The sequence below is a fragment of the Dasypus novemcinctus genome, chromosome 4 (assembly GCF_030445035.2).
Source record: "Dasypus novemcinctus isolate mDasNov1 chromosome 4, mDasNov1.1.hap2, whole genome shotgun sequence".
In the NCBI taxonomy this organism is placed as follows: domain Eukaryota; kingdom Metazoa; phylum Chordata; class Mammalia; order Cingulata; family Dasypodidae; genus Dasypus; species Dasypus novemcinctus.
In genome coordinates, this window is record NC_080676.1 from 154,035,629 (window position 1) to 154,055,431 (window position 19,803).

At 39.0% G+C, this 19,803-nt stretch overlaps 2 protein-coding genes across 13 annotated transcripts in view; one reads left to right on the forward strand and one right to left on the reverse strand.

Annotated features, from left to right (window-relative positions):
- GART (phosphoribosylglycinamide formyltransferase, phosphoribosylglycinamide synthetase, phosphoribosylaminoimidazole synthetase) overlaps nucleotides 1–19,441 on the reverse strand; it is a 30,532-nt gene extending 11,091 nt beyond the window's left edge. Inside the window, exons 1-17 of one of the 5 annotated variants that reach the window (XM_058296188.2) lie at nucleotides 17,940–18,792; nucleotides 15,262–15,329; nucleotides 14,923–15,073; nucleotides 12,986–13,081; nucleotides 12,376–12,550; nucleotides 11,059–11,170; nucleotides 10,277–10,345; nucleotides 8,731–8,856; nucleotides 7,309–7,396; nucleotides 6,989–7,074; nucleotides 6,195–6,363; nucleotides 4,482–4,713; nucleotides 2,819–2,913; nucleotides 2,619–2,728; nucleotides 2,046–2,244; nucleotides 759–1,010; nucleotides 398–550 (exon numbers count right to left, since the gene is read on the reverse strand). In XM_058296188.2, coding sequence (XP_058152171.1) covers nucleotides 398–550; nucleotides 759–1,010; nucleotides 2,046–2,244; nucleotides 2,619–2,728; nucleotides 2,819–2,913; nucleotides 4,482–4,713; nucleotides 6,195–6,363; nucleotides 6,989–7,074; nucleotides 7,309–7,396; nucleotides 8,731–8,856; nucleotides 10,277–10,345; nucleotides 11,059–11,170; nucleotides 12,376–12,550; nucleotides 12,986–13,081; nucleotides 14,923–15,067 — 2,107 coding nt within the window. In that variant the 5' untranslated portion in view covers nucleotides 15,068–15,073; nucleotides 15,262–15,329; nucleotides 17,940–18,792. Of the gene's footprint in view, nucleotides 1–397; nucleotides 551–758; nucleotides 1,011–2,045; nucleotides 2,245–2,618; nucleotides 2,729–2,818; nucleotides 2,914–4,481; nucleotides 4,714–6,194; nucleotides 6,364–6,988; nucleotides 7,075–7,308; nucleotides 7,397–8,730; nucleotides 8,857–10,276; nucleotides 10,346–11,058; nucleotides 11,171–12,375; nucleotides 12,551–12,985; nucleotides 13,082–14,922; nucleotides 15,107–15,261; nucleotides 15,330–17,939; nucleotides 18,860–19,346 lie in introns of those variants that run through there. The other 4 variants (XM_058296186.2, XM_058296189.2, XM_004474450.5 and 1 more) reach the window with 4 other exon arrangements.
- Nucleotides 18,932–19,803, forward strand: part of SON (SON DNA and RNA binding protein) — a 31,331-nt gene continuing 30,459 nt past the window's right edge. For all 8 annotated transcript variants that reach the window (XR_011648703.1, XR_011648704.1, XR_011648705.1 and 5 more), the window contains exon 1: nucleotides 18,932–19,070. Coding sequence is in view for 5 of the 8 variants with exons in the window: in XM_004474447.3 (XP_004474504.1) it covers nucleotides 18,994–19,070 (77 nt within the window). In the remaining 3 variants the exon portion in view is untranslated. The remainder of the gene's footprint in view (nucleotides 19,071–19,803) is intronic.

Here is a 19,803-nt window from a genome sequence, read left to right on the forward strand (position 1 = left end):
ACCCAGCATGAAAGAAAGTGCAGCCTGCCCAGGAATGGTGCCACGCACACGGAGAGCTGACACAACAAGATGACGCAACCAAAAAGAAACACAGATTCCTGTGCCGCTGACAACAACAGAAGCGGACAAAGAATACGCAGCAAATAGACACAAAGAACAGACAACCGGGGTAGGGGGGAAGGGGAGAGAAATAAATAAATAAATAAATAAATAAATAAATAGATCTTAAAAAAAAAAAAAGATTTATTCTTGCACATCTGTGAAAGGTAGGGTGGTATAGTAAGAACAAAAAAAGTTCTGCATATGATACGTATACTAACACCTATGGAATATTCTCCTATAATCTATTTTTTTCCCTTACAGTTTCCTGAACAAAAGTTCCTTTAAGTCAACTTACCTAAATCTACCCCAAATTTCGGAGGAAGGACTCTGGGGATGTTTTCTAGCAATCCTCCTCCAGTAATATGGGCAAAGGCCTTGACGTGTCCTGAACGCAGGACAGGTAACAGCGTCTCGCTGTAGATTCTGGTTGGAGTTAGAAGTAATTCCCCTGTACAATGGAGAGAGAAGACAAATACTTAACCTACAGAAATACAACCAAAGTCTATAAACCAATTCTGAATGGAGAAGGCTTGTAATGTCCAAGCAGCAAAATCATAAAATAAGTATCTCTTTCTAGCTTTAAAGGACAGCCCAGCCCCACTAAACTGTTGCTCAGACATTTCCAAGCAGGAGAGTTTAACTGAGAGTGAGTTTACCTAAAGTCTGGTCACCACAACCATCAGGGGCTGGAGAGCAGTACTTGAGGGATGATCTCGCCACAATTTTTCTCACAAGGCTAAATCCATTGCTATGGATACCAGATGAAGCTATTCCAACCACTGCATCCCCTTCAGTGATTCTTTCTAGGTAAGGAAGTTTCTGATCTCGCTCCATGGCACCGACAGCAAAGCCAGCAATGTCATACTCTCCAGGTAGATACATGTCGGCCATTTCAGCAGTTTCACCTCCTAGTAGGAGGTAAGACAAGAGCAAAGAAATCATATAATATTTATGAACGTGCTTAGGGAAATAGTGACACCAGCTACTAGAAAAGTGAACAATTAAATACATGGCTCTATTCTGCAAATATCCACTATTAGAAGTTTCAACTCAGCATTTCAGAGGATTCAGCACTAATTTCCACAAAGGGTGAGATAAATAATATCTCTGCAAGCATGTGAATAGAGTTCAAACACCAGTACATTCAAGGAGTGAGTGTTCAGTTGAATATAACATCATTTCTACAGCACTTTAGTTTTTAGAAGTATTTTGTATTTGATCTTTACAATCACTTTTCCAGATGATAGTATAGGCTTAGAGAAATCAACAGGCCTACCCAATTCCAAATGCCTTGTTCTAAAAAGCTTACCACAGGGCACTTTATAATCGCATCATGTAAAGACAGAAAACAGAGGCAGGCAAACTCCGAATTAGAAACTATATTCTATAAGGTAGTTGGAAAGGCAAATTTTGACTTTTGTGATAGACTTGTCCACAGAAACAGTAATATAAAGAGGTAATTTAATTCCTTGGCCAACTTACAAATTCATTTTGCTCAAAATCCTCATATATATTTAAGCATTACTTTTATAATTCCTGGGTATATTCTATTCTTGTTACTTCTGTAGGAGAATATGGCTTAGATTATTATTTGGAATTCTAGGAATCCATTTGTCTCTGCTGCAGAACCAGTAAGGACTAAATAACCCCTAGGCCTGGCTGTTGAGGGGGCTGTCAAGAAACATGGGGATGGAAAAGGTAGCCAAAGATGGGAGAGAGAAAAGAGGAGGCCTGCTTGACAGTTTAGGAGTATGGGTTTGGGGAACAAACACTTGCTTAGAGGTGTGAAGGCACTGGAGTCTAAGTTTTCTGTAGGTAGAATTTACTTTATTTGCCTAATCTTATGATACATGGTCTCGCTTGCTAATTGCATTAGTACTGATCATGTCTATACATATGGCAAAAATGTATTAAGGACATGTGATTGAAATGGATGATCATACCAAGGAGAGCACAACCAGCTTTGCCACAAGCTTTAGCGATACCAGCAACAACAGCTTCAGTTGTATTGAGGTCAAGTTTTCCACATGAAAAGTAATCGAGGAAGAAGAGGGGCTCAGCTCCTTGTGCCAGAATATCATTTACACACATTGCAACCAAATCTTGACCAATGGTATCATGTTTATTGCACAGCTGGGCAACCTTTAGAAAATATAACAAACACCCACATAAAAGAACAAGCTCCAAATTACATCATGTCACTTTATCAGTGGAGGCTTACAAAGATCATAAACTTTTGACTAGCAGCCCATAATATCTAAATACAAAAGAACACTAAATTCTAACATGATACTTGCCTCTAAAAATACCCCTTTGTATCCCCTAAAATATCTTTACATTCGGACAGAGCCTCGACAATTTTGTGTTGTCAGAAATGTGGAGACATTTTACAGTTATTTGGTATGGTTTTTCTTTACAGCTCATTTATGTCAAGAAGGAAAAAATATATATTTTTATACAGTAAATTTCCTCTTATATTTCCCAAAAGGCCTTTATTCATAAAGGTGTCTAATTACCTTCAGTTTAGTTCCAACGCCATCTGTTCCTGAGGCTAGAAGAGGATCTTTGAAACCAGCTGCTTTCAAATCAAAAAGACCAGCAAAACCTCCAAGGTCAACTTCACAGCCTATTGGAGAGGAAAAGAATTAAAGCCCCAGTCAATTAAAAAAATGTTTGAAAAATTTAATGAATTAGGAAAGTAGAGGATTTGACTTACCTGGTCTGGAGGTAGCTTTTGCTAAAGGCTTAATTTTCTGGACCAGCATATTTCCAGCAGCAATATCTACCCCAGATTCCTTGTAAGTCAGGCCCCTAAAGGATTAAAAGAAAACTAAGACATCACCAAAATGCCAGGGAAACCTTTTTTCTTAATGCAGATAACGTCACAAAGTTATTTTGAAATCCCTCAAGGTGCTTCAAATTTTAAAGTCAATGCCTGGGCTCTAACCACTGAGATTCTGATTTAACTGGTCTAGGGGAGACCCTGGGTATTGAAATGTTTAAAAAAATATCCCCAGTTGATCCTATTGCTCTGCTTCCATTGAGAACCAGTGCTCTAACTTAATCAACTATTTCTTCCAGAAGTGCTTCTCAAGACATCTAAATAAGCTGACATTTTGCCACAATCTGTTTAATTTACATTTGGTTATAAAGAAGTGCCAAAACCAAGGCAACCAAGTGCCAGTTAGTTATGAGAACCATAAAAACAAATCCCTCAATTATCAAAACTGAGTTCTTACTGCAATGATACGTAATTTAACCAATTTCCTTAGAGCTGAATGATAGTAAGAAATAAGATCAAAATATATGAAAAAAACCCCAACAACAAAAACCAAGACCAGGCAATGATTTTCAGTGCCTCATTCTGTTTTACATAGCCTGGGGCCAATGTGCTGGAGTGGTATATTTAGAGATCAAGTGCATGAATGGTGCTGTGAATTTTTGCTGTGCAAAGATGAGAACTTTGGCCTACTGGGATGCAGTGATACATGAAGAAACATGAGATGTTTTATTTGAAACAAGCTGCCAGAGTACAACTAAAGCTGAGAGTTTTGACAGTTAACCCCAATAAAATTAGCAGCCTGGAGTCACTCTTAGGTAGGAAACGATATCCTACTTGTTTAAACATCTTTTTTCTTGGTAACAATTGGCACTGTGCCCTCTAATTTTCTTCATCTATAATTAAAGAATTCAGACTAGCATGAAGATTGCAGTCCCTTGAACAGGTCACTGCAATGAAATCTAGTCACTTTTAAATGAAAACAAACTTTTAATATGTTGTAGTATTCTTGATTCTAATACAACTCCAGTGTTTAAAAATTTGCCTCTCAGTAACATCAAGTTGCTGGACATTTCTCAATTTTTCCTAAAATATATTCATTACCCTTAGATGTCCTAGAGTATTAAATGTGATATATACTTAAGAAACCAAAACACCCACATTTACAATTAATAGTTTATTCATTTTCACAAGGGAATATTGTACATGCCAATGTATCAATAAGGGAAAAAACACGCATTCTAGTAATTGACATAAACGCAGTGATAAAACGAGAAACTGCAAAAATTTACAATATACTCAAATTACATTACAAAAGTTAGATGACCAGGAATTATGATGTAAATACATCAAAGACATGATAACTCAAGGAAAAAATTCTGACCTTCAACTGTGATTTTGCTAAATTTTTCAAATACAGAGCTACTGTGATGTTTTTTCCACTGAATTTGAACATTGCTGTAACTAGTTTTGGTTCAGTCTTAAATATACACCTGGACAAGATCAGTTTCACAGAGAGAAAAGAATACAGATGGACTTTCCTGCAGTCATTTGCACAGTTTTGAAACCAGCTCTAATCACCTTGGTCAGAGAATTTTACCTGGACTGCTGCAGGAAAGCTATGGCACGATGACCAATGTCCTTCCTATAAATGGCTCCCTCAAACTTTATAGCAGCTAGTCCTTTCTTGGCCTCTTCAAGCGCTGATGGGAGATTTTCCCGGATGGCTGTAACTGTAAGGACTCTACCCCCGCTGGTCACAACTTTGCCATCTTTCAGGGCAGTACCTGCTTGGAACACTTCCAGTCCTAAAGCGCGAGCCTCAGGAAACCCTATAGCAGAGCACAAATGGCCTATTACTTGAAATAATAACAATATTTTATTCTTGTGATATGGTTTATAATTTCAGGAAGGTTTTATCTTTAGTTCTTTATATCATTTAAATGAATCTTTGCAACAATTCTATCAGGCAGGAATTAATGTAATATAATATTAAATAGGTCCTTTCTCCTAAATCCATTCTGCCTTTGGGCCATAAATACATTCTGAAAACCATGTATAAGTCTCATTAAAACTACTGTTTCAATGAGGAATGAAAAAGAAGCTAGGACCTGGAAAGTTTGAGACTTTAGCCATCCAAATAATGTTTCCCTCTTTCCCTTCCTCCCCCCTTCCCTTTCTCTCTTTCCCTCTCTTTCTTAAATAATAGAGACAGTGCAACGCAAAACAACTCTTCGGTAATCCTTTCCCTAATACAGTAACCACAAAATTTTAAGACGAATTTAAATTAAGTGTTGGCTCAGCCTAAAATCCCAGGCTTCATTTTCTTCTGAATTACTGCAAGACAGTAAGTGGAGTCAAACACCCTATTTGGGTTTTGGGGAAAGCCAAACTTTAGCCTGATAGGTCAAAAAGTCTGTCCTTAGGCTTAAGGCATTGAAACTTACTTGGCATTTAAAAAAAATTATTCAATTTAATATCATTTAAGTAAATGTCACTTCTTGGAAAGAGAAAGGGAAAAGAATATTTTTGAAAGTTTGGATTTTTTCCATTCAAATGCAAAACTTGTTAAGTCAAAATACACAAGATTATATCATTCAAATCATTCAGATTCAATGTGATCATTCAGAGATAGTACTTCTATAATGGAGTCCAACTATTTGGGTTTTCAGGGAGTCAAAAAGGCTTAAGGCATTGAAACTTAATTGGCATTTAAAAAAACTGTTTAATTCAACATTTAATTAAATGTTACCTCTTGTAAAGAGAAAGCAAAAAGAAAACTTTTTAAACAGTTTGGATTTTTTTCTATTCAAATGCAAAACTGGGTAAGTCAAAACACAGGACTGTTATCACTCTATTATTCAAACTGAATGTGAACACTCAAGATTCTGCTTCTAAAAATACACAAGGTTGTAATAGTCTATCATTCAGACTGAATGGGATCATTCAGAGATAGTGCTTCAATATTATTGATATAATTTATACTAAAGTTTCCTTGACTCTTATCTATCCCTATTATTCCCTGGGTTTTGGAAGGCTGAAGAGAAAGGTTACGCTTAGTGACAGTGTGGAAACAGGGTCTACATCTTCCTTGTGCAGGAAGGGAAAAGGAAGGCAATTCTTTAAAAACAATAATTTTGGATATTTGAACACACATATCCCAATAAGAAATGTGGTTTTGTTAAGAACCCCTATAAGATTTCTGATGGCTTCACACTTTTAAAGGGAGCAGAGCATTAGCATGGCAGGGAGGCTACTGTGGCACTGGTCATTCGTCACACTGTAATTCAACCTTTGGTTCCCTGATATTGACCTGTTATCTCCACACCCTTGGCGTAGTTTCCAGGATAACCTTTACTTGCCATGACAATAGTTATGGCAGCACAGTTTTCAAACCAAACGGGCAGAGACGTGCAGAGCAGGCCATCTAAAGTAGACTGAATTACTTCATAAAGATCACTTTTAAGAAGTGGGAGGATTACCTGGAAAAATATAATCAACAGAGCAATTGAAATAAACTTGTTTTCCTTAGACATTTCATTCACTGGGATACTAAAAGAACTTACATATTTCTCAAAAGTAATTATTTCAAGTCTGTTACATTGAGATTAAAAACAAGGTGGGGATTTTCATTATTCCAATAATAATAAAAAACAAAAAACAAAACAAATTCATCACCTCTTAATCTCTTTATGCTTTCCCTGCTGTGCATAGCTGCTATTTCTGGCTATTTTAAGCAGTTTTATTGAAATATATTCACATACCATACAATCTATCCAAAGTGCATAATCAATGGGTTTTAGTATGATCAAATGTTGTGCATTTATCACCACAAAAAATTATAGAACAATTTCATTACTCCAAAAAGTAAAAACGAAAATGTTCTAATAATGACTGAAGTGATAAATGCACAACTATGTGATTATGCCAAATACCACTTATTGTATGCTTTATTAATATGTATCAATAAAATTGATTTGTTTTAAAAAAAACAAGGTGGGTATAGAGTATTTGTAAGTTTTTGAAAATTTTAAATTAAGAAAGAAACAAACACGCACACATCTCTTATAAAGTAATATTGTCCTATCTTTAATTATTGTTACCCACTTGGCACTCTGGATCACCAAAACGGCAATTAAACTCCAGAACTTTTGGGCCATCCTTGGTCAGCATTATACCAGCATACAGAACACCTTTATTAAAAAAGAAAAAAAAAAAAAAAAAGGAAATTTATAATGAAGACATTGTATTGGTACTATGAAGTCTAGATTATAAACCACGAATACTCAAAAGTTCTGGAATAATGATAAATGTTCAAACAGTGGTCAATTAAACAGTGGTGTAAAAAAGAAAACATGGAAAAGTAGTAGTTTGGCTAAGGTGTAGAGTTCCTATAAACACTGTCCATATTAATACCATGTATTTACCTGTGTATGGAATACATTCCTGCTGCATGCTGTCCACTGTCCTCTGAAGAATGTTGGTTTTAACTTTTAGTAACATATCCTTAGAAACCTAGGGAATATAGAGAAATACTTACATAATTTGTATTTTTAAAAAATCATCTTTTAAGCAGTATCCTATGGGACAATGAGAGGGGGAAGATAGGAACTCTCATACACTTATGACCTGAGATGGGTTAAGCCCTACAAATCGATAAACGTTTATAATCCTCACAATGACCCTATGGATGAATTATTTTAGCTTTTTAAAAATAAGAATTTGACTGTGAGAGGCAAAATATATGCCCTATTTAAGGACACAAAGCTAGCAAGTGTGCCCAAATTCTTTACCTCCAGTGCCCCCACCCCCATACCCTGCCAAACTCCCATTACATTTTAATTTCTCAAGTAATTACTTCCAGATCTGGTAAATTATTACAAGCAGAGGTTGGATTATGTGTTTACTGTCAACCAAAAGATCAGTGCCAGTCACTTTAGGACTGGGTTGACTGTTAAACCACCTCCTATTACTAAACCTAAGATCTTCAGATGGGTACACCCTTAAAAAATGAAAAGTCTGCCACCCCGAACCTTCTCTGTATCTTATCAGTACAATCTAGGCATATTTCTTAAACATATATACTAAAATTTATAAATTTTTGATTTTATAAATTTAATTGTCAGAATTAGAACCTAGGAAGAGTTCTCGTATTTAAATCACTATCACCAAAAGGTAGTTTCAATACTTTAAAAAAATCCAATTTGGTTGTTGTTAATCAAGAAAAACACCTAAAAGACACTATATTATCAGCATAAACTATTATGACTATCATCACTGAAAAGAATGGGTATGTTTCCGAAGTGCTAACCTATTTATAGTACACGCAAACAATGCATATTTTTCATATAAACTGCCCAGAAATTGTTAGGAAACATAATTACTCTATTCATTATGAAATAGAAAGACCAGAAGAGCAAATTATGATTTGACTCGTTTTTCACCCCTCTCTCTCTCACATACACAGTATTTATTAAGCACTTATGTACTAGGTCCGGGGTATCCAAATATGAATAAAAGATCATTCCAGACTGCAATAAGTTGCCATGGGTTAAAAACAGGATGTAGGGAAGAGGGGTTGGGAGGATCTGTTCAAACTATACTATACTTTAGACTGGCTTAGCTTAACTTTTCAAAGGCAGAAAAGGATAGTTTTAGAGACCTGGTCACTAACCACCATGATGATTCCCCACAAAATGCGACCAGAAGAGATACTTTTAAGAGAAAAACCAAATGCTGATTACTCATATAATTTATGGGAAAAAAGTCAGAAAGAAATGCACGTCTTAGAGCTCTTTGAGAAGACCAAACAATTACTACTGAGCTTCAGATGCACCTCTGGGTGGTACCTGAGGGGCTGGACAATAGGCCCCCATCCCGCCTGTGTTGGGGCCGTGATCTCCCTCCAGCAGTCGCTTATGGTCCTGTGCTGGGGGCATGGGGGCCACAGTCCTTCCGTCGGTGAAACACAGACACTATGGAGAAAACCAAATAATCCACTGAAGTTAAATGTTAAAAAAGTAAAAAATTAATTTAATATGGTCAATTATATAGACCGTACCTCTTCCTAGAAGAAAACTTTTTTTTTTAAAGGATATTTTTCTTTCTCTCCCCCTCCCCTGCCCTGCTGTTTTTGCTATCTGTGTCCATTTGCTGTGTGATCTCTGTATTTCTTTTTTTAAAAAAAAGATTATTTCTCTCCCCTTATCCACCCCCATTGTCTGCTCTCTGTGTCCATTCACTGTGTGTTCTGTGTCTGCTTGCATTCTTGTCAGTGTCACTGGGAATCTGTGTCTCTTTCTGTTGCGTTATCTTGCTGTGTCAGCTCTCTGGGTGTGCAGTGCCATTCCTGGGCAGACTGCGCTTTATTCACACGCGGTGGTTCTCCTTGCGGGGCGCACTCCTTGCACATGGGGCTCCCCTACGTGAGGGACACCCCTGCGTGGCACGGCACTCCTTGCGCACATCAGCACTGCGCATGGGCCAGCTCCACACATGGGTCAGAACCCTGGGTTTGAACCCTGAACCTCCTATATGGTAGGCGGATGCTCTATCAGTTGAGCCAAATTCGCTTCACTGTATTTATTTCTTTTTGTCTTTTCTTCTTATCTTTCTCCTCTAGGATTCACCAGGATTCCATCCTGGGAACTTCTGATGTGGAGATAGGTTCCCTGTCAATTGTGCCACCTCAGTTCCTGGTTTCTGCTGCGCTTCACCTTGACTTTCCCCTTTATCTCTTCTTTGTTGCATCATCATCTTGCTGTGACTCACTTGCATGGGCACTGGCTCGCAGTGCAGGCATGCCTTCTCTTCTTCTTTTTCACCAGGAGGCCCCAGGGATAGAACTGGGTCCTCCCATATGGTAGGCACCACTTGAGCCACATTTGCTTCCCACACTTTTCTTTTTTGAAGTGAAATGAGTGAAACATAAATAACCCTAAGGTCCAGGCATCAAGAATCAGATCTTACATACTCAACTTCTGAAGGATCTCTAACTTTTGAGCTAGATTATGGGAAACCCATGCTACTCTGAAAATATTTCAGTCTTTCTCCTTTTAAGCTTCCTTGCATCAAAACTTTTTATAGGTGATTTTATTCCACTACTTGTTGTATAATAAACCGTACATGAAAGAAAAAACACAAATGATTGAACTAACCCAGAACCTTAATAAAGTGTGATATAAGTCAATGTGCTCCACTGGTACATTGAGGATAATTAAAAAAAGCACAAAGTTCTTTTTTTCATCAGCACCTCAAATACTGAATACATACAAATTCCTTTATAGTTCCTGGGGTTTATGTTTTTAGATAAAACGAGTAAATCAAGTCTTTTGGGGGCTTATAGGTCAGATACCACAGCTTTTTTATAAAAGCCAAAAAGATGAGTATACGTACAGACACCTCTTCTCCTTCAAGAAGCTCTTCAATGACAACTGTTTCTCCAGCTGTTCCAAAAGCTTTATCCTAATTGTAAGTTACAAAAAAAAGAAAAAACACCTTGGTGAATTTGTAAGATTTTTTTTTTTTTGGTAAGATTTTAATATTTACTTAAGAACATATGAATGTTTTTTATTTTTATTTTGACAGTATAAAGCTAACATTGGTACAAATGAAATTTGACATTACTAATAATTCCTGAGTATTTAGCCTCCAAGTTTCAAATAAAGGAAAAACAGATATTTTCAGTACTATTTCAGAAATAATCAGTATTTCTGATTATAATAATTAGGTACATTTGTTTGCATATAATAACTATAATAAAGCATGCCTATGAAGGTAATTTCTGTAAAAGGGGAAAACAACAACCAAGGTAAACAATAAAAGCAGAGTCTAAATTAACCCACTGTTTCACTTCTCTTAGACGTGGGACACAGAGGACAAATGTCCTCATGGTTGATTTGGGTGTTTATTTATATACCCTATAGTCTCAAGATTTTCTGTCCTTTCAGTAGACAACAAGGGATGCTAGAATTTATTCAAAAGATGGAGTCATGATTTAGCTATCAGTGTGGATATGTACTTTTATAGAAACGGATTATAACATTGAGTATTACAAAAAACAACTTACCTGTGCATTTGTTAGATATGTTTTCACTATCTCTAGGAACATTTTGCAAACTTCAGAGTATTTATCCAGTGTGAAGAGAAGACTAAACTGTTTCTGAAGCATCACCTACCTGCATGACCTCCTGTACAGCTTTGCAGGCCTCCTCTTTGTTCTCTGCAACAATCACCCCTTTCCCAGCTGCAAGACCACTGGCTTTTACAACCAAAGCAGGAAAGTCTGCACTGTGAAGAAAGACTGATCTTTAGCACCCAGTAAACCTTTACAACCCAGTTTTAAAATGTGCTGGGATTTTGTAATCATAGGCTATAGCAACAACTGAAAAGTAGAAAGGACAAAAATTACTTTATTATAATACCAGTATCATTTTAATGGACTTTCCACTAGGGTTTTTTTCCCCTATACATTTCTTTACAGTTGTGATCATAGAGTATACAGAATCTTCAGTTTTCATTTTGACATTACATAGACATTTTCTATATTACGAACAAAAATCTTTATAAGGATAAAGTAGATATTTATACTGGATATGGGAAAATCTTCAAGATCCAAGGTAGTTAATCATACTTCCTTTCACACAGAAGAAGCGGCTATACAAGACAACCTAAACATGTAGACAGGGAGCAGGAACATTTCTGGAAATACACATGTGAAACCATTATTTCTTCTGTTGAGTGAGGTGAGACTGGTGATCTGGAAGATTGTTACTTACCCAAGGTATCTGACTACTATTAAATAATCAGTCTGTAGACCCAACTGAAAGGAAAATATACGAAGTAGAAGGGAGAAGGGTTTAAAAAAAAAAAAAGACAAAAGCAGGTGTCTATCAATACTCATTAATTGCTCAGTGTTTCTATATAACACTGAGCTGTAAGTTATAACTTAATTTTAAGATTTAGATTTGGAGTGGTTATGGCACAAGACCAAGGGATGATTCCTCACTCTAACAAAAATCAGTATTCTGGGGAGTAGATGTAGCTCAAGCGGTTGAATACCTGCTTCCCACGTATGAGGTCCCAGATTCGATCTCTAGTACCTCCTAAAAAAAATACAATTCAATATCCTTTTGTTGTAACATACCACTATGTTTGGCAATTTGGCTCTGAATAGAAGAATCCACAAATGCAGAACCATAGGCTTTCCCCCTCCTGGTAGTAATTACTCAGTAATAAATAGAAAAATTCATCTTTCTGCAAGGCCATAAGATCATATAAATTCTATCGGCATAAAAACCCGTTTTACTTTGGTATTGGAAAAAGGCAGCCTTCCTGATATTTATTGTGAATTTCTTTTTTTCCATAATTATCTTACTATAAATTTCTGACTTACTTACAGAAGTACCTAACGTTACATATTGAATATAAAAGTGACCTATACATTTAAATACCATAATGAAACAACTGCCTTCCATAAGTAGTTTGCCATCTACCTCATGATGAAGGTGCAGGCTTCCTCAGGTTTGGTGAAAGCTCTCCATTTTGCAGTTGGGATTCCATGTCGGTCCATAAACTCTTTGGCAAATCTTTTGCTGGACTCTAACTGAGCTGCTTTTGATGTGGGGCCAAAGCATCGCACTCCTGCAGCTGTCAGGTTCTCAACAATTCCTGTTGATGAAAACAAGTAGCCTGAAGTGAACCAGCTCCTCTGTGGCTTTTCATACTGAAGATAAATTAGGGTTAGATTAAATCTTTATTTCAAGGCTTGGCTAGACAAAGCAGATGATTGGAGGCAGAGGCTAGCTAAATTTTTCATGTTGTCTATTGAGTATAAAAAATATCACTAATATGATTCAAATCCAGCAGTTATTTGTTCAGCCCAAATAATGGATTATCAAATGGACATCAGAATGAACAGAATAAAATGAGATTGAGGATTGAGACCAGTTTATTTTTTCTACCTTGCAAACATGTGACATTATCCCAAAAGTGGTAAAATTCAGGAGATCAAGAGAACACATGATTGCCACAGTTGCAAATTCATTTTTCATTCATGAAATTACTGATGTTTGGGGAGAAAAATCAAACAAAAATGAACTTTACCAGCAGCCAGAGGTGCCTCTGGTCCAACAACTACCAATTCAATTTTCTCATCTTTGCAGAACTGAGCAAGGGTAGTGTGATCACTGATCGAGATGTCTGTCAAGGGAAAACAAACAAATCCGCTTCATGCATATACATTTTTTTTATAAAGATTTATTTATTTCTCTCTCCCGCCCCCCTCACCCCGGTTGTCTGTTCTCTGTGTCTATATGCTGCATCTTCTTCTTTGTCCACTTGTTGTCAGCAGCACGGGAATCTGTGTTTTTTTGTGTGTGTGTGGCACCATTCCTGGGCAGGCTGCATTTTCTTTAGCGCTGGGCAGCTCCTTACGGTGCGCACTCCTTGCGCGTGGGACACCTGTGTGGCAGGGCACTCCTTGCGGCGCATCAGCACTGCACATGGGCCAGCTCCACAAGGGTCAAGGAGGCCTGGGGTTTGAATTGCGGACCTCCCATGTGGTAGACGGACGCCCTAACCACTGGGCCAAGTCTGCCGCCCATATACATTCTTTAAGTTAACTGCATAATGCTGCAAACTGAATACTGTTCTTTGGTACACCTTTTAACTTTGTTTTCTTTTATTATTACAGGTGGTATTTTCACCAGGAAACATTCAGAGTAGAGCACATTAGGCTAACCATCAAAGTTCAGGTCTCCGCTATCACTACATGAAAATACCAGTACACCTCCCAAAGGATTACAAAGAATTTTATTGACCATGATTTTCATGTCATTGGTGTTGACTGCATAGTAAACAAAAAGTGTATCACAGCTCATACTCAGAACTGACCTTTTAATGGCCTCCATTCAATTAAATTCACTGAGAACCCACTACACACTAGGCAATATCCTAGGCACTGGGGCTAAGACGCTAATGCAAACAAAGTCCCTACACCGAGGATGCTTATGTTCTACTACAATAAATGGAACATAAGCACTGGGTAATAAATAAACAAAATACCAGATATGAACAAATTATGTGAATTCAATATACATTAAAATGGGAGGCTATTTCTGGTTGAGTCAGGAAGGACTTTCTCTGAGGTAAGAGATATTTAAGCTAAGAACTGAATGATGAATGATGATTTTGCGCAAGACGGCTCTCCTCTTTAACCCACAGACCAGGTACATTTTCTTTGCTGATGGAGTTTTTTTTTTAAGCTACCGGGGCCAGGGATTGAACCTGGGACCCCGTTTGTGGGAAGGTAGCACTCAAGAACCGAGTTACAACAGCTCCCTGATGGAGTTCTAAGTAACCAGCAGTAGATCAGTCACATAGTAGGCAGGGGCTCTGTTAGCACTCTCCAACTTCACTATATCTGGACCATCATTTTTAAGCTGGCTGAAGTCCTGACTCATTCTGTACATACATGTATAGGGAGGGAGACGTGATATTTATTATGGGTAGGGTACAAGCCCAGAAAGGGCTGTGAGCTCTCAATTTATAGAAACTTCCTAATTTGGTGGGGATGGAGTGGCAGGCACCCTGGATTAGTCTAAATGGCCTTGCACTGAGTTGAAACAACTACACCAGCACGGTAGAGGGCAAGCAAGTGGAGAGCACACACAACTCTGTTGCTGCCAGTGGTAGCTCTCATGAGAATCTTGGAGACATTTTGATGGGTTGGTCTGTATGATCTCAAATTAACATATTTCAAACCTCACCCCAAGAGCTAAGATTCCAGGGAAGCAGATGTTTTCCTATTTATCTTTTTCTGATTATTTTTGGTCCTATGTTATACAACCATCTTTTCCCAGTTTGTGGTTTGCTGGGTCTATATTCACAAATACTATGTGCCACACAGGGTAGTAGGAACTGTGGACACGGGAGAGATATTCCTTGCCCTTATGTAGCTTACATTCTTGTAGGGAAAAAGGAGAAGATAGAAATGTAGAGTAAAGAAATAACGATTACTCCCCACTTTAAAACATGATTACCAGTATTTGAAATCTTTCCAGTGCATGCGGTGCCTGCATTTCCTGGGGTAACCAACACATCTTTGACGTGATGAGACTGTGCAAGTTTCCAGGCCAGCGTATGTTCCCTTCCTCCATTACCAATTATAAGGACCCGAGCTGCCATGGTTGCCTGCAAAGCAGGAATTCAAAAGGAAAATAAAAGCTGCAGAAAGAAAATCATAGCTGACATTTAGAACACACATATTTGGGATGCATGATATGACAAATATGACTCACAAAGGTAAGGGAGGCATTTTAGAAATAAGTCTTAATTTAGCAAACTAAGTTAAGGAGTGAAATGGTATCTTAGCTCCTTACCTAATAAATAATCTCCTATGAACAATCTTCCTTCTTTGGACTTCAATTTTAGAAGATTTAATTATCATCTAGTCACAATTAAAAATGAATCTCAGAATTTTTAGACACAAAATTAAAAAAAAAAAAGATTTATTTTTTATTCATTTCTCTCCCCTTCCCCACCGTTATCTGCTCTCTGTGTCCATTTGCTGTGTGTTCTTCTGTGACTGCTTCTATCTTTATTAACGGCATCAGGTATCTGTGCCTCTTTTTGTTGTGTCATCTTGTGTGTCAGCTCTCTGTGTGTGCGGCACCATTCTTGGGCAGGCTGCACTTTCTTTGGCGCTGGGTGGCTCTCCTTCGCGGTGCACTCCTTGCATGTGGCTCCCCTACGTGGGGGACACCCCTGTGTGGCATGGCACTCCTTGCATGCATCAGCACTGCGCATGGGCCAGCTCCACACAGGTCAAGGAGGCCTGGGGTTTGAACCGCAGACCTCCCATGTGGTAGGTGGACATTTGGCTAAGTCTGCTTCCCTAGACGCAAAGTTTAAAACATTTTTTTTCAAACCTTGAGATCTAAGGTTTAGATACCATAAATTTAAAGAAATATTTAAAACTGGAGAAGGCAAACTTTTTGCAAAGGGCCAGATGGTAAATATTTTTAGTTGCAACTACACAACTCTACCATTGCATTGTGAAACTCCCTTAGACTTATGTAAATGAGCAAGCATGGCTATGTTTCAGTAAAACTTAATCTACATAAATAGGCAGCAAGCATAAGGTTGTAGTTTGCCTATCCCTGCTCTTAGCTTGCCGGCTGTACAAAAACAGCTGGCTGACAGGATTTGGCATGTGGGCCATGGTTTATCCACCCAAGATTTAAGAAATTAGTATTATATGCTAGAAAACTGGCAGGGAAGGCAAAAAGTAAATTCAAACTCTGACCATTTTAGTTACGGCATTTGATTCTGAGCAGGCCTCAGAATCAAAGGTCCCCTCTGTCCACTCTAGTGACTTTGGCTAAGCTCTACCTGTAATTCGGATTCTCCACATCTTGAAAGACAGAAATTAAGATAACTTGCCTTACAAAGCTATGTAAGAATTTAATTGAAATAACATGTATAAACAAATTAGTACAATCTCTGGTACTCAGCAGCAGTAAATGGTGACATTATATTTTATCATTTTTACCTAAGCAATTATTTTAGGAATAGAAATAAGTTCTCAAGTCATCTCACTAGTAGAGAACAACAACAACAACAAAACAGGCTAAAGGAATGAATAATTTGTGAATAATATGTCATATTAATGTACTAATTTTCCAAAGCCATTTAATTATGCAGTAGGCAAATTAAAAAAAGAAAACTGAAATCAATAAATTCCTCCGATGCTGAGATCCTCTATTTACAAAAAAATCTAAGCTGGTAACATTTTTTGTGCATTCGCCAAGCCAGGCTTCCTTTTTGTGAATTACCTTACTTAATCTTCACAACAATTCTATGAGGTAGATAACTATTACTATCCTCATTTTACAGATGAGGAACTGTGAGAATACCTGTGGAGGTCCACAAGAAAGAAGGCTTGGAGCCTGGATTTCAATTGAAGCAAGTTTAAAAAAAACTATTGTTAATAACAAATATGTAACAGTATTTTCTATTTTAACCATTTTAAACTATACAATCTGTGGTATTAATTACATAGAAAATGTTGTTCTCCCATCATCACCATCCACTATCAAAACTTTTTCAAAACCCCAAACAGAAACTCCACAATCCCTAGTTGTCTGGTTAAACTCAAATCCACTTTGTCTTTATCCCAGTTATTTCATTTAATAAGTGCAGCCATAAAATGTCTGTTCTTTTGTGTATGGCTTGTTTCACTTAGCTTGTTTTCTAAGATTCATCCATCCAACTTCAGCAATTTTGCTTCAGATGTTCTAACAACTGAGATGATGATCACTGAAATTTTAAGAAAAAGGACTGCTACATTTTATTCTGAGAAGTTATTTTACCACGTGTACTAAAATACCTGAAATAAATGTATCTTTATATCTAGATAAAAAATTACATTTAGTTTGAATGAGAGCCACAGTGAAGGAAAATTTTCCTGGTTACTAATGTTATCACTGTAACAGCATTACTTTTTAGCCTGAAGGAATCTCTACTAGGAGAGCTTAGGGCGCCTTGGTTCCAAGAGTACTTTGGTTTGGGTTAAGATTCTGCCCCTTACTAGGTAGGAAACGTTGACTGACTTAACGAAGCTTCTTGGGCCTCAGTCACCTTATAAGTAAAACGGGTAACTTATATGGAGAACATGAGAGCTAGAAAGTTATTCCGAAGGATTTGGTGAATAAAAAGTAGAAAATCAAAGGTGGAGCCAATAATCGGCTAGATACTGTTTATAATGAGAAAATATGGCAAAAGCACATCAACTTAGGTTCACGGCCTTAAAGGAGCATAAAGACACAAAAAGGTAAAGCCATGACATCTAAGAAAATAGGAAAAGCGCAGATCAAATGTAAAAAAGCAAGACCTGAAAAGCACATGGTCAACCCCCACCCAATGCATTTTAAAACAAGGTAAAATGGTTCACAGCCAAGCCAATTTCTACAGTTTCTTTCCATTCCTGTATTTAACTTAAATCCCCACACCAAAGCATAAACGCAGCTTATTTGAAAGTGGAGAGTGGCTTACGCACCGACACAAAGCTGCCCCGCGCTCTGGCCTGCCCACTCGCCAGCGTGCTCAGAACCCGAGAGTCTCCCATGGCGGAAGTGGGCCGAGCAGGATCCGGCGCGCGCTCCTCCCGCCAGCCCCGCCGGGCCTGGCCCCGCCCCGCCCCTTTGCTCAGCTCGGCCTCGGTCCCCGCAGCGAGATAACTTAAGTGTTCTTCCAGCGTCGGGCGCGGCCTGAACTCGCTCCTGACCTAAGCCACCAAGCCGTCACGGGTTTATCATGTAACACTAACACTGTGTGCCACGTAACGTCGCCTGGGGTCTGAGGAAAGGGACCTTCAAAACGTTAAACCGATGATTAGCTCATTGAATGTTGCTATCGAATCAGATCTGATCAGCTACCGCGGAAAAGTCTCGAGACACGCTTGGCTCCTGACTAGACTGGAATGCACCAGACAACAGTCTCTCAGGACCTGCGGCCTATTTATTACTAAGAAATTGAGGCTGACTATAGGCTGCAATGGAAGAGAGACGCGGTAAAAAAGCGTTCTCCGTATTCACACATCAGCGAGGGCGGGGGCCGAGCAGTTCTTTCCCGGATGCATATCTCTGACAAAACTGAAATTGGCGCATCCACGAACGCTTGGAGGCCCTTTGTCAAATACCATATTGCCCTTTGCTCATTCGTTTCCTCATTGCCTTTACTCTCCGGCGTAAAGTCGCTATAGTAAGCCTATTAAATCCACTAAACACGGTTGGAGAATGACAGCCTAAACCGACCCTTTCCGCCTCAAAAAAGGTTTCTCCTGTAATGGCGCCTGCGTCAGACACTAACATGGCGGACACGGTCGTGCGCGGCGCAAACGTCAGCAGCTCTACCCTAGCCGCTCAGAAACAGCGGAGGAAAGCAGGGCCGTGCTCGCTGATTGGCTCGGCGTAAGGGCGTGCCGGATAGGACGCTCCTGCAGAAGCCAATCAGAAGGGCGAGAGACGGAACTGGCCGCTGCGCCGTCTCCCGAGGCATGTTGGGAGCCTGGAGGACTAGCGAGGAAGAGTTGAGAGAACGGAGCGGACGCCATGGCGACCAACATCGAGCAGATCTTTAGGTCCTTCGTGGTCAGTAAATTCCGTGAAATTCAACAGGAGCTGTCCAGGTAAATGCTCCCCCGACTCTTCTGCTCCCAAGGCACAGTTAAGGCCCGATGTAGCTTTTCACGGCACCTTTCTTCAGAGACGCCGTCGTTCTTCGGCTCAGGCCCCGCTACAGCCTCGCCTGGGCCTGGGATCCATTTTCTGCCGCCGCCCCCCCCCCCCATCCGCTCCCTCCCTTCCCCGCGAGGAACTTCGCCCTTTCTGAGGTATTCTCAGACTTTCTCATCTAGAACCGAGTTGAGATGTTCTTCCTTCTTTCCCGGTTTCTCATCTCTTACCTTTTAGCGACTTGTAGGCCTAGTTGTCCACTAGGGACGGGCCTGGTTCCCTGCTCAGCTCCTCCTCCGCTGCCGCGTTTCCCCTCCCCCTCTCCGGCTCCGTGGATTTCGCCGGTCGGTGTCTGTGACCGGAAAGGGTCTCTAACGGCCGTTTCTTAGGTAATCTTAAATCCGCTTTATTGCAAGTTTCAGACCGTTTGGGGTCGGGGTACACTTATTAGATTTTACGCACCTTAGTGTCATGGTTCCCACCAGGGAGCATTCTAATGAGTTAGAGATCTAAATTAAAATAACTCAAATTAATTTGTTAGCTATTTTGTTACGATATCTCAGATCAGGGTGGTTTGAAGTACTAGTAATTTCTTAAATTTTAGCTCTGAAACTGGGTTTTGTGTGTAGATTTAATTTCTTGCTACCCCTGCCTCTGTTGACATCTTTGACCAGCACGGCACGTTGC